Source organism: Coregonus clupeaformis, chromosome 24, assembly GCF_020615455.1.
Source record: "Coregonus clupeaformis isolate EN_2021a chromosome 24, ASM2061545v1, whole genome shotgun sequence".
NCBI classification, from domain to species: Eukaryota; Metazoa; Chordata; class Actinopteri; order Salmoniformes; family Salmonidae; genus Coregonus; species Coregonus clupeaformis.
This window is the reverse complement of record NC_059215.1, coordinates 45,948,670-45,976,484: the sequence shown is the minus strand read 5'-3', so window position 1 is coordinate 45,976,484 and position 27,815 is coordinate 45,948,670. Positions and strand designations below refer to the sequence as shown.

At 46.0% G+C, this 27,815-nt stretch overlaps 1 protein-coding gene across 2 annotated transcripts in view; it reads right to left on the bottom strand.

The window, feature by feature from the left end:
* Positions 1-27,080, bottom strand: part of LOC121538604 (sodium- and chloride-dependent taurine transporter) — a 34,022-nt gene extending 6,942 nt beyond the window's left edge. The window contains exons 1-10 of one of the 2 annotated variants that reach the window (XM_041846769.2): positions 26,707-27,080; positions 24,246-24,475; positions 23,895-24,029; positions 21,604-21,838; positions 20,508-20,640; positions 9,344-9,478; positions 8,272-8,375; positions 8,003-8,127; positions 5,635-5,747; positions 449-586 (exon numbers count right to left, since the gene is read on the bottom strand). In XM_041846769.2, coding sequence (XP_041702703.1) covers positions 449-586; positions 5,635-5,747; positions 8,003-8,127; positions 8,272-8,375; positions 9,344-9,478; positions 20,508-20,640; positions 21,604-21,838; positions 23,895-24,029; positions 24,246-24,474 — 1,347 coding nt within the window. In that variant the 5' untranslated portion in view covers position 24,475; positions 26,707-27,080. The remainder of the gene's footprint in view (positions 1-448; positions 587-5,634; positions 5,748-8,002; positions 8,128-8,271; positions 8,376-9,343; positions 9,479-20,507; positions 20,641-21,603; positions 21,839-23,894; positions 24,030-24,245; positions 24,476-26,706) is intronic. The other variant, XM_041846768.1, reaches the window with a different exon arrangement.
* Positions 27,081-27,815: the final 735 nt, after the last annotated feature.

Here is a 27,815-nt window from a genome sequence, read left to right as displayed (position 1 = left end):
TTTTTTTTCTTCTCAATTTGTCTGTCATAGTTGACGTGCACCTATGATGAAAATTACAGGCCTCTCTCATCTTTTTAAGTTGGAGAACTTGCACAATTGGTGGCTGACTAAATACTTTTTTCCCCACTGTATCTTATTTTCCATCATTATCAATTTATGTGTGTAATAACGGCGGCATTCATGCGTAGGATTTTAACCTATAACCCAAATTGCCATTGTATTACATTACATTTTTAACAAGCAACTACCACTTGAGAATCTTGAGGGGGCGGTTCAGAATCTTGAGGGGGCGGTGCTGCTCAAGTAGGTCTCTGACCGCATTTATTTCTCTGTTTAGGCTGCATATAGGCAATTCACAGCAGGTCCATAAAACAGATGGGAACTTCTCTTTGGTGTATGGGTCGCTCAGGTGCATAAAGTTACACTGAAGTGCTGTTGGTGTACTTACTTTCGTTACCATGGTAAGTCCCAGAAGATAGCTTATGCAACACATCACAGCTATAAAGATTTCACGGCGGTAACCCATACGTAGGACGGATGGATATAGATCCACCAGGGAGGTGATCTGTCCTTCCACTTCGACAAACTGGGGAGACAGAAAGAAAGCCATTAACCTTAGTATCCCACCAAAACGCTGATGGCCATTACCATTATAATTGGTATTGCTTTTAGGCCTTATTGCACAAACATGAATGCTAAATACATTATAAAGTAACAGCCTACACTCAGTGGCCAGATTATTAGGTACACCACCCCGTTCACAAAAATAGTTCACAGGTCCGGGGCTTGCTATGTAAAGCTGGCAGACAGGCATCGAGGCATTCAGTTACTGTTCGATTGAACGTTAGAATGGGCAACTTTGAGCGTGGTATGTTCGTCGGTGCCAGTATCTCAGAAATGGCCGGTCTCCTGGGCTTTTAACACACGACAGTGTCTAGGGTTTACTGACAATGGTGCTACAAACAAAAAACATCCAGTCAGCGGCAGTCCTGTGGGTGAAAACAGCTTGTTGATGAGAGGTCGAAGGAGAATGGCTAGAATCGTGCAAGCGGGCCAAAAACTGGCAAATAATGGCGCAGTACAACAGCGGTGTGCAGAACAGCAACTCGGAACGCACAACTCATTGGTTCTTGTCACGGATGGGCTATTGCAGCAGACGACCATACCGGGTTCCACTACTATCAGCTAAAAACAAAAAGATGCAACTCCAGTGGGCAAGCAATCACCAACACTGGACAATTGAGGAGTGGAAAAACATTGCCTGGTCCGACAAGTCCCAGTTCCTGTTGCATCATGCTGATGGCAGAGTCAGGATTTGGCGAAAACAGCATGAGTCCATGATCCCATCCTGCCTGGTGTCAATGGTACAGGCTGGTGGCGGTGGTGTAATGGTGTGGGGAATGTTTTCCTGGCACACATTAGGTCCCTTGATAGCAATTGAGCAACGTTTCCATTCCCCGGAGAATTCAGGCTGTTCTGGAGGCAAAGTGTGGACCGACCCGGTACAAGATGGGTGTACCTAATAAAATGCGTACTGAGCATATACCATATACACAGGTTCCAAATATGGAATAATGCCTCTATCCATGGCCTTCTTTTTCCTCCTCCTCAAATCACTGATAGAGAATGACTGCTGTCTCTGTTCTCTCTCTCTCTCTCTCTCTCTCTCTCTCTCTCTCTCTCTCTCTCTCTCTCTCTCTCTCTCTCTCTCTCTCTCTCTCTCTCTCTCTCTCTCTCTCTCTCTCTCTCTCTCTCTCTCTCTCTCTCTCTCTCTCTCTCTCTCTCTCTCTCTCTCTCTCTCTCTCTCTCTCTCTCCTCTCTCTCTCTCTCTCTCTCTCTCTCTCTCTCTCTCTCTCTCTCTCTCTCTCTCTCTCTCAGTTATAATGCCATTGGCTGAATAATTTAATAGGCAGTGCTGTTGTTTTCGTGGAAATGTATCTGGAGTCACACTTCTCTGATTTAGTGAAATATACTTTGTTATTCAGCATACACTGAAAGCATTTTTCAGTGTATTTGTTGTTTGGCTGAGATGTCATTGACCATCAGGAGGGCCGAGTTAGCAGAAAGTAAAATTACACTTGGAAGCAGGAAATGTGATAGTGAGAGAACTCCACTGATGCCTCCCTGGCCTTGCCTCCGTTCGTCTTAGTCAACACCTCGGGAGTCTGGGCTGCAGGGACACCTCAGAGGAAAGCTATAGGATTAAACTGTTTGGTTCTACCTATTAACTTATTATGTTTTCAGAGATTGATTTATTACTGGTTCACATACTTCTACATACTTCTACATCTTCTACGTTCAAGCCTTCAAGATGTAACAACTTATTTTCTTGTCTGGATTTTGTATCTTATTATAAGTTCACTGTAATGTCCAGAGTTCTCAACTGACATGGAAATGTATTGTAAATGTTATCTATTTATAGTCTGTATTTAATTTAAAGACTCTGAATTATTCATATCGCCTATACAACTAGAAATATACCATGTCACTAACATTTTCCAAAACTGAGATATATTGTATTGTTCTTCGTTTGAAGGGTACTAACTACTGTACTGGGGTCTTCAAAGGAAGTATACAAATAAAAAAGGTACTACACTGAACAAGTGTTGGTCCCATATTTCATGAGCTGAAATAAAAGATCCCCGAAATGTTCCATATGCACAAAAAGCTTATTTCTCTAAAGAATGTTGCACAAATTTGTTTACATCCCTGTTAGTGAGCATTTCTCCTTTGCTAAGATAATCCATCCACCTGACATGTGTGGCATATTAAGAAGCTGATTAAACAGCATGATCCGTACACAGGTGCACCTTGTGCTGGGGACAATAAAAGGCCACTCTAAAATGTGCAGTTTTGTCACACAACACAATGCCACAGATGTCTCAAGTTTTGAGGGAACATGTAATTGGCATGCTGACTGCAGGAATGTCCACCAGAGTTGTTGTCAGATAATTGAATGTTCATTTCTCTACCATAAGATGCCTAAAACATCGTTTTAGAGAATTTCGCAGTAATTCCAACCGGCCTCACAACAGCAGACCGTGTGGGCGAGCGGTTTGCTGATGTCAACGTTGTGAACAGAGTGCTCCATGAAGGCGGTGGGGTATATTATTGATTGCTAGAGCTGGAAACACATCAGATGGCTTCCACAACATGTGAACAATATCAGAAAAACGAATGGGATTGATAGACCAAACAACTAGAAATGGGCAGATGTTTTAGTAAGTGGTGTCAGGTGTAATCACGAAACGTTTCCAAGCGTCCATAAACATCTCCAAAGTGGCATATGTCTGTAAATTAGATAATTCAAGTGCTATTACATATTTGCAAACCCTAAATGCTATTTGTTCAGTATAAAAGCACAATTTCTACCATATCAACCTCACTAAAACATTGTTGTGGTGTTATGGGGTATCCAGGGTACATTCAAGTGTCATTTCAACCTCTCCAAAGTGTCAGAATGTGGTAATTGCACTGGTTTTGCACACTGGATGTGCCTAAAATTTCTACAACAACAACCTCTCTACAACATTGTGGTGGTGTCGGGGGACATACAGGGGATATGGATGCATGCAGTGCGCAAACAGGCATCATATTTCTGATGCGCAAAGATATAGTCACTCGGTGGACATTCGATGTTACCATTAAGTCATACATCATCAGATAACATTGGCAATAGGCTAGAGATTTGTTCCTACCAATCTAAGGATTAATTTGATACCTGTTTTCCTTATATGAACTGTAACTCAGTAAAATCTTTGAACTTGTTGCATGTTGCGTTTATATTTTTGTTCAGTTGAAGTCGGAAGTTTACATACACCTTAGCCAAATACATTTAAACTCAGTTTTTCACAATTCCTGACATAAAAAATTCCCTGTCTTAGGTCAGTTAGGATCACCACTTTATTTTAAGAATGTGAAATGTCAGAATAATAGTAGAGAGAATGATTTATTTCAACTTTTATTTCTTTCATCACATTCCCAGTGGGTCAGAAGTTTACATACACTCAATTAGTATTTGGTAGCAAAGCCTTGAAATTGTTTAACTTGTTTAACTTGGGTAAAACGTTTCGGGTAGCATTCCACAAGCTTCCCACAATAAGTTGGGTGAATTTTGGCCCATTCCTCCTGACAGAGCTGGTGTAACTGAGCCAGGTTTGTAGGCCTCCTTGCTCGCACACGCTTTTTCAGTTCTGCCAACACATTTTCTATAGGATTTAGGTCAGGGCTTTGTGATGGCCACTAAAATACCTTGACTTTGTTGTCCTTATGCCATTTTTCCACAACTTTGGAAGTATGCTTTGGGTCATTGTCCATTTGGAAGACCAATTTGCGACCAAACTTTAACTCCCTGACTGATGTCTTGAGATGTTGCTTCAATATATCCACATAATTTTCCTTCCTCATGATGCCGTCTATTTTGTGAAGTGCACCAGTCCCTCCTGCAGCAAAGCACCCCTATAGCATGATGCTGCCACCCCCATGCTTCACGGTTGGGATGGTGTTCTTGGGCTTGCAAGTTACCCCCTTTTTCCTCCAAACATAACGATGGTCATTATGGCCAAACAGTTCTATTTTTATTTAATCAGAGCAGACCAGAGGACATTTCTCCAAAAAGTACGATCTTTGTCCCCATGTGCAGTTGCAAACCGTAGTCTGGCTTTTTTATGGCAGTTTTGGAGCAGTGGCTTCTTCCTTGCTGAGCAGCCTTTCAGATTATGTCGATATAGGACTCGTTTTACTGTGGATATAGATACTTTTGTACGTCCAGCATCTTCATAAGGTCCTTTGCTGTTGTTCTGGGATTGATTTGCACTTTTCACACTAAAGTACGTTCATCTCTAGGAGACAGAACGCGTCTCCTTCCTGAGCGGTATGACGGCTGCGTGGTCCCATGGTGTTTATACTTGCGTACTATTGTTTGTACAGATGAACATGGTACCTTCAGGCGTTTGGAAATTGCTCCCTAGGATGAACCAGACTTGTGGAAGTCTACAGTTATTTTTCTGAGGTCTTGGCTGATTTCTTTAGACTTTCCCATGATGTCAAGAAAAGAGGCACTGAGTTTGAAGGTAGGCCTTGAAATACATCCACAGGTACAAATCCAATTGATTCAAAAGATGTCAATTAGCCTATCAGAAGCTTCTAAAGCCATGACATCATTTTCTGGAATTTTCCAAGCTGTTTAAAGGCACAGTCAACTTAGTGTATGTAAACTTCTGACCCACTGGAATTGTGATACAGTGAATCATAAGTGAAATAATCTGTCTGTAAACAATTGTTGGAAAAATGACGTGTCATGTACAAAGTAGATGTCCTAACCAACTGGCCTAAACTATAGTTTGTTAACAAGAAATTTGTGGAGTGGTTGAAAAACGAGTTTCAATGACTCCGACCTATGTGTATGTGAACTACCGACTTCAACTGTACTTTACACTACTGTATGTGTCCCTACTACCTATATATTTACATTGTAACTACATAGGCATAGTGTAATTACAATGTAGATACACTAACTACGTAGTGTAAGTACTTTGTAGATACATATTGTTACATGGTCCTTGAAACTAGAGACATGTACCAAGTACGGTATTACCAATATAAATGTATAGTAGTTATTGCTTTAGTACTGACCTGACTGTCGAGGCCCAGTAGCAGAAGCATGATGAAGAACAGAATGGCCCAGAACGTGGGCATGGGCATCATGGACACAGCCTTAGGGTAGGCAATGAAGGCCAGGCCAGGACCTAGATGGGGGAAAGAGAGGGCAGGGGGAGAGGGGGAGAAGAGAATGAACCAACCCATCTAATTTGAGCTTGGACGTTATGAGGGGGGAAAAACATTAAACTAAACACATTCAAATGATCTGAAATGGTAATTACATTTACGTCATTTAGCAGACGCTTTTATCCAGAGCGACTTACAAATTGCTGCATTCACCTTATAGCCAGTGGGATAACCACTTTACAATATATATATATATATTTTTTTGGGGTGGGGGGGTGGGGTAAGGGGGGGGGTAGAAGGATTACTTTATTCCATCCCAGGTATTCCTTCAAGAGGTGTTGTTACAGTTACAGTACTGGAAGAGACTAAGTGATACACCTTTTGGTATGTTATGTGTTTGTCTTATGTAAGGACTGGATAGGTGGAGGAACTATCCATTAAGTATCTGCTACCGGTCATATGCTGTGTGTGACTCTAGCATCCTGCATTAGTTTACTTGCTAAACAAATATTGTCAAAGCAGATAGAGGTTTGACCAAAAGCTAATTCAACAGGATTTCAAGGGCACTTGAACATATACAAAATGACAGCAAACTCAACTCAACAAACTATCATTAACTCTTGCAAATCCATCCAGGCAGAATAACACAATGAACTATCCTTATTATTTACTGCTATCCACAACCATGTAACCTTTTCGCATATATTACCTATTTTTCAAGTTAAACTTTTTCCAATAAATATGCATGAATTATAGCATTTAAGACAACCATTGATTTTCTTTCATTCCAATTGACATAAACACAGCAGACATAGCTATAACAGTCACAGTACAATAGAATTCTCTCTTCGTAATAATTGAAGTCAAAGTACATGGAAACAGTTTCTCTCTAAACCAGGTTGTTGTTTAGGGAGGAACAATCGCAACACTGAACTGAACAGAGCGGGCATGCTGAAAGAAGATGCATCTCCTTCGAAATCCACATAGAATATAATATCATGGTGGGCTAGCTAGAGTCCACTTCAGGGATCCACAGCTCAATACAGTTAAGTACTTAACATTACAGTTACATTACAATACTTAATACAGTCATTTTCAACAACTATTTCACTGGTGGTCTACTGTATTACCCAACACAAATTATAACAATTACCAATTTTATTGGAACAGAATGCCCAAGATTGTCTTTTTTTGTCTTACTGCACATTACAGCAACTCCTCTAGACAATTTTTTTATTCAATAAATACACACTCAAAGGCACCAGGTGCGCCAATGTTCCACTCTAGGGTTTATAATCTATTGATAATGTTGATGTTGTAAAAAAAAATCATGGCATTCTATATCATTACATCTTATGGATGACCCCTCACCATATAGAATGGCATGATTTTTTAAATAAACTTAAATATTATAAATAGATTATAAACCTGTAATGATGTAATGTCATAGTATCGTGGGGACCAGGTTAGAGTTACTAGATAAATGGTTTGGGGCCACGGAGTCTACATTCCGTTATGTCAAAGGAGATTACTGATGTTTATGATAACATGATTGATGGACAGGATATACTGACTTGGGGTAAAGAGTAATAACATCAAAGAATGGGAGTGCCCATGATGATTACCAGATGTTCGTGGAGAGACTTGTAACAGAGTGTATATATAGAGAGAGTGGATCTTTGTTCTGGAGTGAGGGAGATGGTAGAGGCAAAGCTCTGTCCTTCTGTTATAACTAACCATGGTACATATTAAATACTAATATGAACTCCCCATCAAAAGTGTCTAAGTACATCCTTACATTCGTAATCACTTCATACCCTAGAAATTCATCATAACAAAACCCTAGAGTGGAACATTGGCACACCTGGTGCCTTTGAGCCCAGGTGGCTGTGGATGGTAGAGTACAGCTGTGATTATAAATCTGGTTGATTAGAGTGGCTCTTTATTTAACCCAGCTTTACATGGTGCAGCAGTAGCTTAGACACACGTCACAGCACTCAAACAGGGACAAATTCACTGTGGAAAACACATCATACAAAAGCAACAATTCTGTTTCTTTCAGGCTTTTATTCAATGATTGTGCAATTGCCGATAACTCTACATTTCAGCATTGTCGTTTCCAAAACCTCTTTTGACATTACGTTTGTACGTTCTTTTCAAATGTGGGTGTCTTTTTTACTAAATATCTTTTTTCTAACTTTCCAATCATCTGTTTTGTTCTGTAGCAGTGCCCACCATCACTGCTACGTTCACTGTTGACCTTTGACCCTCATACCTGACTCTGCCACATCGGCAATGTCCACCCCTTGCTCTTGTGCCATGAAGCCCAGGACGGAAAATATTGCGAAGCCAGACACAAAACTGGTACCGCTGTTCAGGCCTCCCAGCAGCAAACAGTCCCTATGTCACACATATGTCATGGAGGATGTTAATTTACACAGACGGAACCAAAGTTCCCATTTTTTTCTTACGCAACCGTCTTTGACACGAGTTGATCTCACTACTACTACATCCGTCCCCCGTCCCCATGACAACGAAGCTCACCTGTAGCAGTTGTATTTGTACTTGTTGTAGCTCCCCAGTGACGTCATAGCCCCCAGACAGATGGCGTAGGAGAAGAATATCTGGGTTCCCGCGTCGATCCACACCTGAGGTGGCAACAGCAACAACATGATGCCAGTCTGTTCAGTTCACCATTCATCATACACCTCTGGTCACATGGTTGGCAATCTTTTTCATCTTTGTTGGGACATAATTGGGTTAGATTAACTTAATGTGATGAGATTTTACATTTAATTTGATTAGGCATTTTATTATGAGCTTTTCTGTCTCCGTTTAATTGAATGTACAAGTAACTAATCTACTGAGTCGAAGACAAATAACTGCTTGATTAAACATGTTGCGAGCGCAAATCAAATTTAGGGGAATAAAAAGGAACATTTCCATCAAAACTGAACATCTTGATCTCCATCAAAACTGAACAGCCTATTGTTATAACATCGGAAATCAAAAAGAACACGTGGGATTGCAAATCTAATTTATCCAACAAAAGTAACTCAGCTTTTGGCTCAGAGAATATAATAAAAAGCATCCCTAAAAGCACATGATGTTGCAGAATGATTGTCATGGAACTTTTCAAGTCCACCAGGTATAATTAAATCTCATCTGCTTTCATGCCCTCAGTACTGTATGTCCATAGATTTCACTGGGACCAACAGAGAAACACAGCTTATCACTTTCCTAAGTTTCCAGCCTATTCTTGCTACACCCACTTCAATCCAGAGGAGGGAGCTAATTTAATTATGTCATAAACCTGGATGATTGGCGAGTCTTGCATTGTGAACACATGTTCTCTCAATTATAGTACCACTAATAATTCAACCAGACCTAAGATCTAACAAAGACTGTGGACTGGTTCCTTTTCCGCAGTCTAGATGACTTTGCGATGTAGAGATGTCAGTAAGAGGCCCTAATAGACGTGTAAGTAAACAGATATGCATTGGTGCTGTTAGGGGATATGTGGGATAAGGTAATTGGGGGCAGCGGAGGGGACTGTACAGACACAGTAGAGATGGCTAGAGGGGTGGGGATAAGGATTCTGGGTTTTGGCTCCTACCTCTGGGTCCTGTAGGCGGGTCAGGTTGGGGTAGAGATAGAATTTGATCCCTTCGGATGCCCCTGGCAGAGTCACTCCACGCACCAGCAGCACGATAAGCATGACGAAAGGGAAAGTTGCTGTGATATACACCACCTAGAAAAAACAGATAGAGACATATTAGCTGATGTCAAGGTTCCATGATGCAATGGGACAGAGATCGTTCCATCCGCTGATGTAAAGGTTCCGTAATGGAATGGAATTTGGAGAGGATGCTTGAGGTAGAAGTTGCCCCCAACTCCAGACCTACTATCCCCAACCAATAAGGTGATGAAAAAATATCTGATCCTCAGTCTGTGGTTAGTTTAGGGGTAACTTCTACCCACTCTGTAGGTCAGCCTTTACAACAACAAAAAAACACATTAAAAAATCACGTGTTTTTTTTTAAACGTCATGAGTCAGACATGGTTTTCGGACTCATGTGAAGTTTCTAAAGTACATTTTTCTCTAATTACATTTTTTGTGACATTTATTTTTCCTCATGTCACTTCCAGCTACATCTGGTCTCCCATCCACAGACCAAGCAGTATTGATCCTGCTTAGCTTTAGAAGCAAACCAGCAGTGGGATGCAGGGTGCTATGTTGCTGGAATGAATGTGCCATAAACTTGCTACTGGAAAAAAGGAAGCCAAAGCAAAGGCCAGCGTAGCAACCAAAGATAGGAAAAATTGCAGAAAACAGGGATGCGTTTTATTTAATTATGTTATTTATTTATTTTTATCACTGAATATAATTTTTTTTGCCATCCATTTACAATGAATTTCTTCTCGCATTTAAAAATGATTTCCATGCAATATTTTGTTTTGCTGTCAATACTTTTGGGTTTATGTTTTGCTTTCAATATCATTATTTTTGTTTTCAATACTAAGAATTTTGTTCTCCACTTCAGAAGTTTTGGTTGATATTAATGGCACAAAAGAGGGTTGCACCCAACCCTTAATTGAAACATTAACAATGTGTTTCCCCCGCTACAGTTTCAGTAAAAAGTTGAGGGATGGAGAATTTTTTATTTAACTAGGCAAGTCAGTTAAGAACAAATTCTTATTTACAATGATGGCCTACACCAGATGACTCTGGGCCAATTGTGCGCCACCCTATGGGACTCCCAATCACAGCCGGTTGTGATACAGCCTGGACTCAAACCAGGGTGTCTGTAGTAACGCCTCAAGCACTGAGATGCAGTGCCTTAGACCGCTGCGCCACTCGGGATCCATAAAGAAAAGCAATCACTCTCAAATCCATAGACTATGCTATAGATGCAAGGACTGACCATCCATGATATACAAATTATAGTTTTAACCATGTTTTTAGGCTGTACAGTGTTTTTATGTGCTGGTTCGTGAGAGTCTCAGATTTTCATAGATAGCTTTTAATAATTTGTAGCTCAAACCATTCGGACTCTACAAACATTTTTGTAAAAAGACCCGGCCCCCGGGCCCCTTCGGGATCCACACTTGTCTCACAAACACCACTCTAGCTCAGCCCCTGTTAATCACACTGATTCAGAAGAAATAGACTAATCCAATGGTACAATCCAGATGTCTGTAGCTCAAACACACAATGTTCAAAAGGGGTTAGTCCAAATTGCGCTAGCTTCACGGTGGGACTCATTGGGGGGCAGTGACCTTCATTCAGCAGAACTATGTCGCCATTTGAACGTAATTCATTAACCTGCCCCCCAAACTATTATTCTGTCCACTTGTCAAGGGGTGCTGAAGGTGGGTGTGGTGCAGGAATCAAGCGCAGGACGCAGAAGCTAAGTCCAAAAGACTTTAGTGAAATATTCACGTAGTAAACGAGCACAATAAGCCCGAAGGCGAAATAAAGGCGCACACAGGTGTCAAACAAAAGGCGCACTAACATGTGCGAAAACCTCTCCAAACAACGGAGAAGAGTACGTAGCTCAGAACACCAAAAACAGAAGAGCAATCACACACAACACCAAACACACACAACGAGAACTAAATAGGACACTAATGAGGACTAACTAGACACAGGTGTACAACATCAAGACAAAACCAAACGATCATGAAACATAGATCGGTGGCAGCTAGTACTCCGGGGACGACGACCGCCGAAACCTGCCCGAACAAGGAGGAGGAGCAGCCTCGGCCAAAACCGTGACAGTACCCCCCCCTTGACGCGCGGCTCCAGCCGTGCGCCGACCCCGGCCTCGGGGACGACCAGGAGGACGCGGAGCAGGGCGCGCGGGATGGTCCCGGTGGAACTCCGACAGGAGAGATGGGTCTAGGATGTCCCTCCGCGGCACCCAGCAACGCTCCTCCGGGCCGTACCCATCCCACTCCACGAGATACTGGAGACCCCCCATCCGGCGTCTTGAGTCCAAGATGGACCGAACGGTGTACGCCGGAGCCCCTCGATGTCCAGTGGGGCGGAGGAGTCTCTCCTATCTCACCTTCCTGGAGTGGACCAGCTACCACTGGCCTGAGAAGAGACACATGGAACGAGGGGTTAATATTCTTATATTCAACAGGCAGATGTAACCTATAACACACCTCGTTCAATCTTCTCAGGACTTTAAAAGGCCCCACAAACCGCCGACCCAGCTTCCGGCAGGGCAGGCGGAGGGGTAGGTTTCTGGTAGAGAGCCAGACTCGATCTCCGGGTGCGTACACCGGCCCCTCACTGCGGTGGAGATCGGCGCTCGCCTTGTGACAACGGATGGCCCGCTGCAGGTGGACGTGTGCAGCGTTCCACGTCACCTCCGAGCGCCTCATCCAATCATCCACCGCAGGGGCCTCGATCTGGCTCTGCTGCCAAGGTGCCAGAACCGGCTGGTAACCTAACACACATTGGAAGGGGGTTAGGTTGGTAGAGGAGTGGCGGAGAGAGTTCTGGGCCATCTCGGCCCAGGGAATGTACCGAGCCCACTCCTCAGGCCGGTCCTGGCAATACGACCTCAGAAACCTACCCACATCCTGGTTGACTCGTTCTACCTGCCCATTACTCTCCGGGTGGTACCCTGAGGTAAGGCTCACCGAGACCCCCAAACGCTCCATGAACGCTCTCCATACTCGGGAGGTAAACTGGGGGCCTCGATCAGACACTATATCCTCGGGTACCCGTAATGCCGGAAGACGTGGGTAAATAGGGCCTCTGCGGTTTGTAGGGCAGTAGGAAGACCCGACATAGGGAGAAGACGACAGGCCTTAGAGAACCGGTCCACAACGACCAGGATGGTGGTATTCCCCTGAGAGAGGGGAAGGTCTGTCACAAAATCCACCGAGAGGTGGGACCATGGTCGTTGTGGAACGGGCAGGGGTTGTAACTTACCCCTGGGCAGGTGTCTGGGCGCCTTACACTGGGCGCACACCGAGCAGGAGGAGACATAAACCCTCACATCCCTGGCTAACGTGGGCCACCAGTATTTAGTGCTAAGACAATGCACTGTCCGGCCAATACCCGGATGTCCAGAGGAGGGTGACGTGTGAGCCCAGTAAATGAGTCGATCCCGAATCTCGAGCGGAACGTACTTCCGACCCTCAGGACACTGTGGAGGGCTGGGGTCGGGTACGCTAACGCCGCTCGATTTCGGCATCGACCTCCCACACCACCGGTGCCACAAGACAAGACTCGGTAGTATGGGAGTAGGCTCAACGGACCTCTCCTCCGTGTCATACCGCCGGACAGCGCATCTGCCTTACCATTCTGGGACCCAGGGATGTACGTGATTTTAAATACGAACCTGGTGAGAAACATACTCCATCGAGCCTGGCGAGGGTTCAGTCTCCTCGCTGCCCGGATGTACTCCAGGTTCCGATGGTCAGTCAAAATGAGGAAAGGGTGTTGAGCCCCCTCAAGCCAATGCCTCCACACCTTAAGGGCCTGAACTACAGCTAACAGCTCCTGTCCCCGACGTCATAAATACGCTCCGCCGGGCTGAGCTTTTAGAGTAAAAAGCACAGGGGCGGAGTTTAGGTGGCGTGCCGGACCGTTGAGAGAGAACAGCCCCTATACCGGCCTCAGACGCGTCCACCTCGACCTGAAAGGGTAATGCGGGGTCCGGATGCGCCAGCACCGGAGCCGACGTAAACAGGTCCTTCAGTCTCCTAAAGGCCCTGTCCGCATCAGCTGACCACTGCAGGCGCACCGGACCCCCTTTCAGAAGGGACGTGATGGGAGCTGCCACCTGTCCAAAACCCCGGATAAACCTCCGGTAGTAATTCGCAAAGCCCAAGAACTGCTGCACCTCTTTGACAGTGGTTGGGGTTTGCCAATTACGCACAGCGGACACACGATCCACCTCCATTCTCACCCCTGACGCGGACAACCGATAACCCAAAAAGGAGACCGACTCCTGGAAAAACAGACACTTCTCTGCCTTGACATATAGATCGTGCTCCAACAGCCTCCTCAATACACGACGCACCAGGGCTATATGCTCGGCTCGGGCAGACGAGTACACTAGAATGTCATCAATGTACACGACCACCCCTTGCCCCTGCATATCCCGGAAAATGTCATCTACGAAGGATTGGAAGACTGATGGAGCATTCATCAACCCATATGGCATGACGAGATACTCGAAATGACCTGACGTGGTACTAAACGCTGTTTTCCATTCGTCGCCCTCCCTAATGCGCACCAAGTTATACGCGCTCCTGAGATCCAGTTTTGTGAAAAACCGCGCTCCATGCAACGACTCCGTCATGGTCGCAATCAGAGGGAGTGGATAACTGTATTTCACAGTAATCTGATTGAGACCACGGTAATCGATGCACGGGCGCAACCCTCCATCTTTTTTCTTCACAAAAAAGAAGCTCGAGGAGGCGGGAGAAGTGGAGGGCCGTATGTATCCCTGTCTCAAAGATTCGGCTATGTAAGTTTCCATAGCTTTTCTCTCCTCTTGAGACAAAGGATACACGTGGCTCCGTGGGAGCGCTGCTCCTGCCTGGAGATCAATCGCACAATCCCCCTGTCTATGAGGAGGCAACTGCGTCGCCCTAGCTTTACTAAACACGAGAGCTAAATCCCCATATTCAGGCGGAATGTGCAGTGCGGGCACTTGGTTTGGACTTTCCACCGAAGTCGCCCCTACGGACACACCCAGACATCGCCCCTCACACTGAGCAGACCACCCATTGAGAGCCTTCTGTTGCCACGAAATAGCAGGGTTATGGGTGCTTAACCAGGGAATTCCCAGCACCACCGGGTACGCAGGAGAGTCGATCAGATACAACTGTATAGTCTCTTCATGACCCCCCTGCGCACACATCCTAAGTGGCGCTGTGACTTCCCTAATCAACCCCGACCCCAACGGGCGGCTATCTAAAGCATGAACGGGAAAAGGTTTGTCAACAGGTAGGAGAGGGATCCCTAAATCTAAACAAAACTTCCGATCAACAAAATTCCCAGCTGCGCCTGAATCTACTAGCGCCTTATGCTGGGAATGAGGTGCAACCTGTGGAAAACAAACAGGTATACAAAAGTGCGCAACAGAGAGCTCTGGGTAAGTGGGGCGTCTACTCACCTGGGAGGGCTCCCCAGTGCGTGGCCTGTTGTCTCCTCCCTCGGGGAACCCTCCCCAGCACCTGGCCGCAGTGTGCCCTCCACGACCGCACTTGGTGCAGGGGACAAGCCCCCTCGGGCTCCTCCTCCTCCTTTCTCTAGCGCCAGCACCCCCGAGCTCCATAGGGCTCGGCTCGGAGGTGCCGGAGGGTGGAATGGACGGACCCCACTCGGAACGTCCACGGGTGGCCAGCAGGGTGTCCAGACGGATGGACATATCGACCAACTGGTCGAAGGTGAAATTGGTATCCCTGCAGGCCAACTCACGTTGAACGTCCTCCCGTAGGCTACATCGAAAATGGTCGATGAGGGCCCGTTCATTCCACCCTGCGTCTGCCGCTAGAGTCCGGAACTCCAGCGCGAACGCCTGTGCGCTCCTCCTCCCCTGTCTCAGGTGGACTAGACGCTCCCCCGCCGCTTGCCCTCAGGTGGATGGTCGAACATGGCCTTGAAGCGACGGGAGAACTCGGCGTAGGAGATGGTGGTGGCGTCCATCTTCCTCCACTCGGCGTTGGCCCATTCCAACGCCTTGCCCGTGAGACAGGAGATGAGGGGCGGAAACGCTCTCGTGTCCCGAGGGCACCGGGTGTACAGTGGCCAGGTAGAGCTCCACCTGCAGGAGGAACCCCTGACACCCGGCAGCTGTTCCGTCATACGCCCTCGGGAGCGAGAGCCGAATCCCACTGGGTTCCGGACCTGGGACTGGTGGACCGGCCGATGGGGGTGGCAGGATAGGTGGAGGTGTGGGTACCCCTCTGGACTCCCATCGGTGCAGGGTGTTGATGACGTCCTGTAGAGCGGTCCCCAGTTGTCGTATCTGGTCATCCTGGCCGCGGACATGCTCCTCCAATGACTCAGGCGTGATTGTTGCTCCTGCTGATTCCATATTAATGGTGTGTGATTCTGTCAAGGGGTGCTGAAAGTGGGTGTGGTGCAGGAATCAAGCGCAGGACGCAGAAGCTAAGTCCAAAAGACTTAAGTGAAATATTCACGTAGTAAACGAGCACAATAAGCCCGAAGGCGAAATAAAGGCCCACACAGGCGTCAAACAAAAGGCGCACTAACATGTGCGAAAACCTCTCCAAACAACGGAGGGAAGTACGTAGCTCAGAACACCAAAAACAGAAGAGCAATCACACACAACACCAAACACACACAACGAGAACTAAATAGGACACTAACGAGGACTAACTAGACACAGGTGTACAACATCAAGACAAAACCAAACGAACATGAAACATAGATCGGTGGCAGCTAGTACTCCGGGGACAACGACCGCCGAAACCGTGACACCACTACTCTGCGAAAGTCCCGCAAAATCGTTCCCTTGTCCCGCATTTGGGCTTTGAAGATGTGGTCACCCTAATTCCACCAGTGGAAACATTACTACTGCAACATGTTGACACCATCTTTTCACAAGTGAGGAAAATAACATTATGAAGTGAGTTTTTCATGTGAAACGGCAAAATGCTAATGTGATGTTTTTTTTTATATATATAAGGGAGGGGTACTCAAATACTATTTGAGAAGATCGGGTCACACAATTGTCCTAGGATGGATATTGTAATTTATGAGCGTAGTAATAAACCTTGTGACCCATGCAACATCCCCTCCCCCCACCCCCTCATCAAGCTGTGCCACGTCTGTTTTTATGGGCACAAGCACTGTCCATGACACAAACTGTTCACCCCCCATTTGGAACATTTAAAGCTAATTTCCTGCAATTCTACACATTTTGCCATGGGGTGGAAAGACAATTTGGCAGTTCTAAAGCTAATTTCCTGCAATTCTACATATTTTGTCACGACTTCCGCCGAGGCTGCCTCCCCTCCTTGTTCGGGCAGGCTTCGGCGTTCGTCGTCACCGGCTTACTAGCCACTGCCACTCCATTATTCATCATTTCATTTGTCTTGTCAATCACACACACCTGGTTCTTATCCCCTCATTAGTACGTGTATAAGTGTTCCCTCTGCCCCCCTTGTCCTTGTGGGTGATTGTTTAATTGTGAGAGTAGTGTAGCTCGGTGGAGCTACTCGTACCTTGTTATTGCCGGGGTAGATTTTCCCCTGTGCCTGTTTCGTTTGTCGCTATCCAGCGCTATTTGTGTACGACGGAATAAACTCTGCATTCGGTGATTACCCTCCTGCGCCTGACTCCTTCTATCACACTCATCACACATTTTGCCATTCTTAAGTGTGTTCATGTGATATCTGAGTGACTCAAACATTATAACAAAATCAATGGGCAAAAAAACCTAGCTAAAAAACTTTAGCTGACATGGGCTAGTTGATCAACTGTCATAAATAGCTCTCTAAGGTCTGCAATGAGTGACATAACAAAATGGAAACTTCTGACGCACTACCAAATTTCAAAATTGCAGCTTGTTCATTTTACTATTCTGGGTCTGGATGCCTAATGCCATGTCCTCTTCCTGGAGCCTTGTCTCAGTTTTTTTCTTTAAGCCCACCCTTTCCAACCCGGTATTGGCTGCTGTGGGGGGCTCCAGAGATGGCCCATTAGCTGAAGCTAAGGTTTCATAATGGAATTTTAATAGGTGGCATGGTCAGCCATTTTCCAGAATGGACTGTTTCTTGAATATATGTCACGCCCTGGCTCTGGGGACGCTTGTATGTTGAGCCAGGGTGTGAGTGTTCTTTGTGTTGTTCTAGTTTTGTGTTTCTAGGGTGTTCTAGTTATTGTGTTTCTATGTTGGCCAGAGTGGTTCTCAATCAGAGGCAACGAGTGTCAGCTGTTGCTGGTTGTCTCTGATTGGGAACCATATTTAAACAGTCTGTTTTTCCACAGTATTTGTGGGATCTTGTTCCTGTGTAGGTTTGTGTTTTGCACCTTTGGACGTCAAGTATCGATTTTGTTAGTGTAATCATAAATAAAAGCATGTTCGCAAATAACGCTGCGCATTGGTCCTCTGTTCCCGACGATCGTGACAGAAGATCCCACCAAAACTGGACCAAGCAGCGTGTCCAGGAGCCATCGCCAGGGGAATCTCTAGCGGATCTCCGTTGCAACTTCGACTGGGTCAAGCCAAGTGAAGAGCAGAGAGGTTGGACTTGGGAGCAGTGGAGGAAGAGTCTCGACTGGGCCAAGCCAAGTGAAGAGCAGAGAGGTTGGACTTTGGAGCAGTCGGGTGAGAGTCTGGCGAGAGATAGGGAGGCCTGGTCCACGGGGAGGAGAGACACCCAGATATTTTTTAGGGGGGGGCTCACGCCGTGGACGACGGGGCAGCAGGAGGCCGCAATAGAGCGGTCCAGCGGGTTGGCAGAGGAGGCCGCCAGGTTACGGGGGCCGCTGGTCACAAAGGGGAAGGAAAGTGTAGAGGCACGGCGAGAGGTACTGGGGTGTGTTACCAGTCTGGTCTGGCCCGTTCCTGATCCCCGCGTAGGGCCAGTGGTGTGTGTCCCCAGTGCGGTCCGGCCTGTTCCTGTCCCTCGCACCGAGCCTGTGGTGCGCGTCGCCAACCCAGTCCGGCCTGTTCCTGCTCCCCGCACCAAGCCTATGGTGCGCGTCGCCAGCCCGGCCTGTTCCTGCTCCCCGCACCAAGCCAATGGTGCGCGTCGCCAGCCCGGCCCGGCCTGTTCCTGCTCCCCGCACCAAGCCAATGGTGCGCGTCGTCAGCCCGGCCCGGTCCATTCCTGCTCTCCGCACCAAGACAGTGGTGCGCTTCGTCAGCCCGGTCCGGTCCGGCCCGCTCCTGCTCCCCGCACCAGGCCAATGGTGCGCGTCGCCAGTCCGGCTCGGCCTGTTCCTGCTCCCCACACAAGCCAGTGGTGTGCGTCGTCAGTCCGGCACAGCTTGTACCTGTTCCACCGGTGCCTGGTCCGGCACCGGTCAGCTGCTCCACGCCGGAGCTAGAGCAATCCGCTCCACCAGTGTTCAGTCCAGCTCCGGCCAGCAGGGCCAGACCGGACCAGGGGTACTGTGGGGGGTTAGAGAGGGAGTGGGGATCATGCCCGGAGCCGGATCCGCCGCCAAGGCGGAGTGCCCACCCGGTCCCTCCCCTGTGGTGTTCTGTTGGCGCGGTCGGAGTCCGCGCCTTTGGGGGGGGGTACTGTCACGCCCTGGCTCTGGGGACGCTTGTATGTTGAGCCAGGGTGTGAGTGTTCTTTGTGTTGTTCTAGTTTTGTGTTTCTAGGGTGTTCTAGTTATTGTGTTTCTATGTTGGCTAGAGTGGTTCTCAATCAGAGGCAACGAGTGTCAGCTGTTGCTGGTTGTCTCTGATTGGGAACCATATTTAAACAGTCTGTTTTTCCACAGTATTTGTGGGATCTTGTTCCTGTGTAGGTTTGTACCTTTGGACGTCACGTATCGATTTTGTTAGTGTAATCATAAATAAAAGCATGTTCGCAAATAACGCTGCGCATTGGTCCTCTGTTCCCGACGATCGTGACAATATACAGAAGAACACAACTGCACAAAGATAGTTGACTGTTGTAGATTGCATTGTGTGAGGATGTTCAGTTGGGGTGGGTGGCTGAAGTGAGTGCATGGAAATTTACTGTACAGTAGCCTTCAACTGAAATAACAGCTGCCGTCATTAAAGGAGTGTCATCCACAACAAAACCAGGTGACTTGTAGAGCTCTGTGTTTGCTCTAGGTGCTTGGCGATAAGAATATTATTACATGGTCATAATGCCAGCCTTTTATAGTGTGGATTTAAGCCACTCCCGTGTAAAGTAATGGCAACGCTGGATATGCAGCGGTTTACCATAATGGAAGGGGCTAATTCTGTGTTTTGTTTAAGTAGGGAGCTGAAACCACGAATGGGGTATTTCTGTAAGAGTTTACCAAATAGACAGTCGATCGATCTCCCAACAAACCACAGTGGTCCCTTAAGTGGAGGCAGTCCAACTGATGTCAGCTTGCAGGCACCCGGCCCACCACAAGGTCAGTTCAGCCCAGTGACTGTCCCGCTCCATTGACAGACAGAGGGAGATCTGAGGGGAAACCTAATGTACAGTACAGTAACTCACAGGCCTTAATCAAACAGACTAGCCTGCCTGCGTGCCAGACTGTTTCTGAAATCATCAACACACCTTGTCAGTGACAAAGACAAGTTGGCTACAGCAGAAAACAGCTAGCACCTGGGCATCCGAGTGGCACAGCGGTCTAAGGCACTGCATCGCAGCACAGAGGTGCCACTACAACCTCGGGTTCGATCCCAAGCTGTGTCACAGCTGGCCGTGACCGGGAGCCCCATGGGGCGGCGCAGAATTGACCTTGTGGTGGGCCGGGTGCCTGCAAGCTGACATCAGTTGGACTGTGTTTCCTCCAACACATTGGTGCAGCTGGCTGTGTGTCTATAAGCAGTATGGCTTGTTAGGTCATGTTTCGGAGGACGCATGGCTCTCGACCTTCGCCTCTCCTGAGTTCGTTGGGGAGTTGCAGCAATGAGACAAGATTGGAACTACCAATTGGATATCATGAAAAATTGGGTAAAAAACCCAGCTTGCACCCAGCCTACTGGCCTCAGACGTTACATTACTTTATTAAGTCCTTCCCTTTTTTGGGTGTGTGCATAAACACTATTTTTAGAGACTCCAAACAAGTCTGATAACAACCACAGCATGCTTCTACTAACCTTCCCAGTGGACTTGACTCCCTTCCAGATGCAGAAAAAGCAGACGATCCATACTGCCAGGAGACACAGGGCTAGGTCCCACTTTAGGGGCCCGATGTCGTCGATCCCAGAAGAGATGCTCAGCACGTTGCGTCTTTGGAGGGAGGGAAAAGACAGGATACAGGTCAATGACTATCTTTAGGGAGAGGCTCTGATGGAACTGTAAGCCTATGTAGACCCCTGCATGGTACAGTACAGTACGTTTCTCGCTCTACAATTATTATTGATTTTTTAAGTAGGGCAAGTGTGACATCATAATTCCTGTGGGTCCTGACCAAGGTTTCCTGCCAACAGGGGTTACATCAAAGCAATGAAAAGCAATAACGTGTCTGGTGAGGTTTAGTTTTCACCAACCCTCCTCTGCTCTAGCTCCTCCTTGGTCTGAATGTACTGTGCCCTGAGAGAATATTAAGAGATGACAGTATGTTCTTTTCATTCTATGTGTTATATTTCTGTGGGATATTCTACCTCATCAGTGTCTGGCCCATGGATATGGTAGAAAGTAGATATAATCTATGCTGTTGGATTTTGTGTTGACCAAATGTAAATAAGCATTATCTTACAGTAAACTGTGATTTGAAGTTAAGTGATTGTGGCTCCCCAAGAGTATACAAATTTGGCAGGACTTTTAAGAGAAAAGGAAAATGATAATACCCCTTGATCCAAATATAGTGCAGTGAAAGATCCAATTTAAAGATATAATGAACCTCATGACTGAGGGGGAGTTTATTAAAGTTCAGTGTGCTTTCTGCTCTGGAAATGTTGCCAATCCAAACATATATGTTTACAGCAAATAAGGAAGAGGCACAGTATCTGTAGTGTTTATGTTTGTCTGTTTTATTTGAGTTTGTTTGTTACCTTGTTTGTTACCTTTTGATTTGATTTGTATATGTGGACAGAATGTGTGTGTGCTCATGCGTGTGCGTGTGTGCATGGTTGCATGTGTGTGTATGGATTTGTGTATGCTTGTGTGTAGGCTTTTCTGCTTTTCTCTGTGTGTGTTTGTCTGTGTGTGTCAGAACAGAGTTAGCCCAGCTGTCGGACAGTGAGAACTCACTCCCAGAACTCAGTGACGGGGGAGGTGAAGTTGGTGATGTTGGCAGCCAGCATCAGGGTCGTGTTCTTGCGGAATGTGTCCTCCACACACCGGTCTGTGTTCCATGGCTGATTGCATTTGGCCCAGGGCAGCTCCGGCTGAAAGCACTGGAATAGGTAGTAGAGTCCCCAGGCTAGAATCACTATGTAGTAAATGTTCAGGAGAGAGACGATCACAATGGAGGCGTAGCCAATACCTACAGAGAAGAGAAATAATTCAATCAATAGCAAAACAGTGTCATATGGGCTACAGTATGTGACACTGAATCTCCTTGTAAACGACAACATGTAAAGCCAACATTGGAGCTGAAGCACTTCAGTGAACACTGATCTAGTGCCTTTTGAGGAGATTTATATATAACCAATGGAAACGAATCTACTGACTCGGATGGTTCACAACTCAGTGCACTCCTATTTCAAAGAGAGGATGTTTCCCTGGCTTGAGTGTACTAACTACGGTTATAAAGACCTTGGTGTTTGTATGTTATTTTTAGATATGACATTGGTCCCCGTCTAGATACAGAAATCCCCTGTACGCTTCCACTCCTCTGAACTATTTTTAGACTGGCGTCACCTCCGGTAACCCCCTCTCTCCCCCCTTTCCCCCCTTCTCAGCCCCCACATTTCACACGCAAACTGTTAGACAAATTAATCCGTTGTTGTGTGTGTGGTAGGTGAGGCCGGCAGGCCTTCTGAAGGTGTAATAAAAGACTGAGAGGGACAGTGGAAGCCACCTATAGGTCACCTGTGGGCGTCTGTCTCTCTGTAGTCTGTGTGTGTGTGCGTGCGTGTGCACACGTGCATGTGTGTGCCAGTTCACACATCCTGACGGTCAGACAGGCAGCTGCCTCAGCACTCCTTGATTAGTCAAGCTCATCGACAGCTGCTAAAGATCGGCTGCACTCCCAGCCCTTGTCTTCAACTGTTTCTTTCTTGGAATAGCAGCTCATGGCTGCGAGCCTTCACTAGTGTTAAAACAGCTGAAGGGGGTCTATTGCTGCTTTGTTATCTTCAGCTGTCTTACTGCTTACTGGTCTGCGTGATACAACTGGTCTGCCTATAGTATATTACAGTGAAAATCCTGACTGATAAGGAGATATGTTGTAGGGCCATAACCTGACGCCAGGACTGCAATAACAACATCATGCTAATATCCATCCATCGGACCTACACAGATCCCATCGATAGATAACTTACGGAGCGCTCGCTCTTCTCTACTCCATGGTAACACGGAACTCAGCATTCCTTTACACACCCAAGGCTGCAAATATGTGTACGTGTGCGTGTGTATGTATTTACCTGCCAAAAATAGGCCAGTCTCAATGTTTGGTGAGTGTTCAGTGTTTGGTGTTTGACCACGTCCAGTCTCTAATGTAAATTAGGCAATCCACAATTAGCCTGGTCCCAGATCAGTAGGGTTATGTGCTTCAGTCAAATCCTCATGCATGACAAAAGCATAGTCAGAGAAATTGGCTGAAGCACATCCAGATCTGGGACCAGGCTGCTCCTCATGCTATGCTAAATAATGTATTTTACACATCACAGAGCTGGTTAATGAATGAAGTGAGTGTGGTCCAGTGTAAGTAAGTGTGTCCCGTGTAGCTCAGTTGGTAGAGCATGGTGCTTGCAACGCCAGGGTTGTGGGTTCGTTTCCCACCGAGGACCAGTATGAAAATGTATGCACTCACTAACTGTAAGTCGCTCTGGATAAGAACGTCTGCTAAATGACTAAAAATGTCAATGTAAAAATGTCCAATTAGCTATTGGAACACAGTGAGGGACACCTCGATGTGTACATACTGAGTCTAGCAGCCCACAGACATCATAATCAGTGCTGTTATGGAGTTTTGCAAGAGCAGTCAGAACAACAGAACTAACTACAGTCTGGGTATTGTCACTGGATGTAGTTTTTTAAGCAGGACGCAAAGAACATCAAGGCTAGCTCAAAGGCTGGCAACATCATTTTCATTTTTGATTTTTTTTCCTATGATGGGACACATCACTAAGCAGGCACGGAGCAGGCTTGGCACAGAGCAGGCCCCGCCTAAGCAATGCTAACGGAAACGCTGCAGTGTTTAGGCTCTTCATTAATCCCTTTCTCCGTCTCTGACGTTACCACCTACAGTACATCACACCATGCCCAAGAAGGCTTACACCGCCTCCTTTCCCTGCCTCCTTTCCCTGATGATGACTGGTCTAAGGGCAATATGGGAGAATGGTATTGGGACAATGGGAAGCAGTGTGGTGACTCACCTGTGAAGATGGGGCAGAGTTTTTCCCAGCAGGTGATGCCTCCCTCAGAGGTATACTGGCCCAGAGCCACCTCCAGGAAGAACACCGGCAGGCCTCCACCAAACAGGAAGATGGTGTAAGGGATGAGAAACGCACCTGGGTGAAGGAGAGAAAGAGAGACAGTTAGCGTACAAATGTCAGGGTCTACAGTATGTGCCTACCCACAGCCATTTCACAAGGCAAAATCCTGTAATTGCAGTCCCTGAGTTGACTTCTTTGAAGGTTCCTGATAACGATTTTCTAACTTAAGTGACCCCCCACTTTAAGACCTGTTTCTATGGAAAAAGGGCCCATGTTCATTTGAATGCCTACCTCCACCATTCTTATAGCAGAGGTACGGGAAGCGCCACACGTTCCCTAAACCGACAAAGCCTCCAGCCACGGACAAGATAAAGTCTAGCTTGCTGGCCCACTTCTCCCTCTGGATGGGCTTGCCCTCGGCCTCATCCTCCGGCCGCGTGCCCGGGCTCTTCCCTGGCGAAGGCTTCAGCGTGTCCTTGTGGAAATCTTTCAGACTTTGGAGCTTCTCTTTCTGTGCCATTCTTTAGAGGTCGAGAGGAGAGAGGATGAGCAGAACGAAAAAGAGAGGAGAAAGAGAAAGCGAGAGAGAGATGAACAGGAAGAGGGCAAGAAGGGGGGACGAGAGAGAGAGAGAAGTGAGCCGGATAATGCAGAGACAGGACGGCGCATTAGCATGATAAAGGAGTCTCACGTGCTGTATAGTCAGCCATGGCGTGCTACAGTGATACAGCTATAAGAACTGCATCAGGAGTTACTGTATGGCTTCCTCCTCGGCACAGTTCTCTTTTAATTACTTCACTTTGGATATTGTGCTCAATCTTGCATTGAAAATCACTCTGGGTTGGACTAGATAATTTATGGTAAAATAATTTTTCTTGATGGCATTACTCACTTGCGCACAGTTATGCTGTGCAACTATAATTTCTATGTGCATAATATAAAATATGTAATAACATCTTGATTATGTGTTATTTTTTATCCTTAAAGGGAATGTTTTGAACAGGATATACTGTATGCCTTTAAGACTGAGCATAAATGAAAAATAATTTCTTAAATAACACTGACAAACTCATGATATCCACAATAGATATATAACCTGAATCACAAAATAATTTGCCTAATGCTTAGAGCAGTTGGACCAACTGGAAGATCCCACAGCTTAAGTTCACTGAATGGTTAAACACCCAAACCGTGGCAGGGCAGAAGGGATAGCTCGGTAAGAAATTGCTTGGACATGTTAAGACACAAACTGATGGAATACTGCTTACTGCTGGAATATAATGAATGGCACTGTATAAAACAGGAAGAATGAAAAAAGCTGCTATGATTAATCGTGAGGCTGATATACCAGTGTGCCAGGGTAAGGTTTCCTCTCCTTTTGAGGCTGTCAGACTGAAATGCAGTTGGCAGAAACATCAAAGGCTTTCCCTCTACTCTTGCTGGCTCCAATGGAAATCTGTTATTGGGGATTGTGTGACTCACAAAAACCTACGAGTCGGTCAACTATGTGCTTGGTTTCCAAAAGATTCACAGAAGAATAGCTGGAGAACAAATTATTATCCAATGAGTAAATGTTTCTCTTTTAGCCTCTGAAAGTGACAGTATTATTCAAAGTAGATTTATAGTTGGATCTTTCAACAATACATATTACCAGTTTACAGAACAATCTATCCAAACTACTCTCAGTTGAAAGGCAGCCATAAATCTTCAAAACATAAGGTATCTTCATTCACCATGTCATATGACTAACACTCCATACAGGAACATCATGTGGTCCTCTGTAGCTCAGCTGGTAGAGCACGGCGCTTGTAACGCCAAGGTAGTGGGTTTGATCCCCGGGACCACCCATACACAAAAAAATGTATGCACGCATGACTGTAAGTCGCTTTGGATAAAAGCGTCTGCTAAATGGCATATTATATTATTATGTAGCAACTGTACAGGCAGACTGAGAAACATAACAGAGTTGTTTTTAAGACGGAAAACAACTCCACAAACATTGTAGCTATTCACAGACAAATACCTCATTATGAAAAAGCAATGCAAACTGCATATATTGATCAGTGACCGCTCTGTGCTTCTGTTTTGGAGTCTAATAAAAAAGTTAACTTGTCTTGCAGTGTAAAATAACTACATATTTTTTTATTCAATTATTAAAAGGATGCTTGAGCTACAACCACACAGCCCCTCTTTACTCAATCCATCTCCTCTTATTTTCCTCTCCATCGTGCTGTACTCGTTCTGCTCTGTAATATTCTAGGTTCTCTCTGTCTCTGTTATGCATGACAAGTCAACTTCAACCGCCTTCCACTCTCAAACCTCATTACATAACTGGATCAGCTATCGCCCACTCTATTTATCTTATTTTCTCTATCCCTGGCACTCTATTCCTCTCTCTCTCTTGTTTGCTCTATGTGCTTTCACCTGCTGGGTGCTGGGAGGCTGTCTGTCGTTGGGTAAGCCTTAAGGCAAACAGTCCTTGGGATGGCCAAGTGGCCCACCCAGAAACCCTTGACCAGACATTCTCAAGCCCTTCTAAAAACTTCACACTGTCATTATCTGTAAACACAGCATTAGAAACATGTCCAACTTAGCATCCGATAGTCAGTCAAACACAAAGAAAGATCCTATAAAAAATATGCATTGCAACAGATAGTCATTGTGAATTTCAATTCCCTCTTTTCACACTCACAAACAAGGCATCAACAAAGACATTTAAAATATGTTAATTCAAGGGTTTTTTAGTACTTACATGAAATTGCTTATTCAGTTGAAACAAAAAGCATCCAAAAAAAACATAAATATTAAGATAAGGCTATTTTCTAATTCCAGTTGAGTAATTCCAAGGACTTACATTTCCTTCATGGTGTGGCTATGTGTAGTGTGCTTCTCTCTCAGCTATCTACATTCCTCTGTACTGAATGCCTTTATGCCAACACAGCTCACAAGAAATGGAGTTGACAGCGAGGCACGCCCCTCAGATAAAGACAATTAAATCCTATGTGGAGATTGGGCACAGCCTCGTAGCCGCGGACCAACTCTCCAGATACTGACTCGGGACTGTAAATTTCCACTTCCCACTTCCATCCCCCCCACACACACGCTCCTCTGGGGCTGGGTCTAAGGGACTGAATGCGTTGCCCTGCATGTGTCACAGGCACCTCTTATTCATGTAACTGAAACAGATGACAAGGGAGGGTGTGAAGAGAGTACGGCGTGAGCAGCAGCATGAAGCCTCATGGGACAGCTTCTGAACAAGAGAAAGGACCCCTCTTAAATCATTATGTGGGTGAGAGGTGGCGGGTGGACAGGCGACTGAAGGGACTGACGACTGGCTTGGCTGACCATGCTAAGTTTATTTTGTTACTGTCTTATTGTCCCACTCCCACATACTGTAGCAGCATTGGAATGTGGGACGTTTCCTATTATAACCCCTTATGACTATGTGTCATTTCACATCACAGCAAAGACTTCCAAACATCTCAATGGGAACTATTTGTGAATATAAATATAGTGTTGTTAATCAGCAGCAGGATATAATCAGGGAAGAGTATTTGTGTGTCTGTGGTGTATTTGGGAGCACTCTGCTCCATTCAGACATGACGTGTGCCGAGTTATCTCTGAAACGTAAACCAGGTACAGTGTACTGTATAACATTGCCTAATAGGGTGATAGGTCCTGTATTTTACCCTGTTCTGTTTAGACACCATATACTCATAAAGGATCTCACGTGTACAATAGCTGGCAGGGTAGTGGCAATTAAAATACAGTGTTAAATTTGACTCCAGGATTTGTGCAATCCTTTTGACAAAGGACAGGGCTTGGCAGGCTTTTCCACAAACAGAAGTAGTCACTTCACTT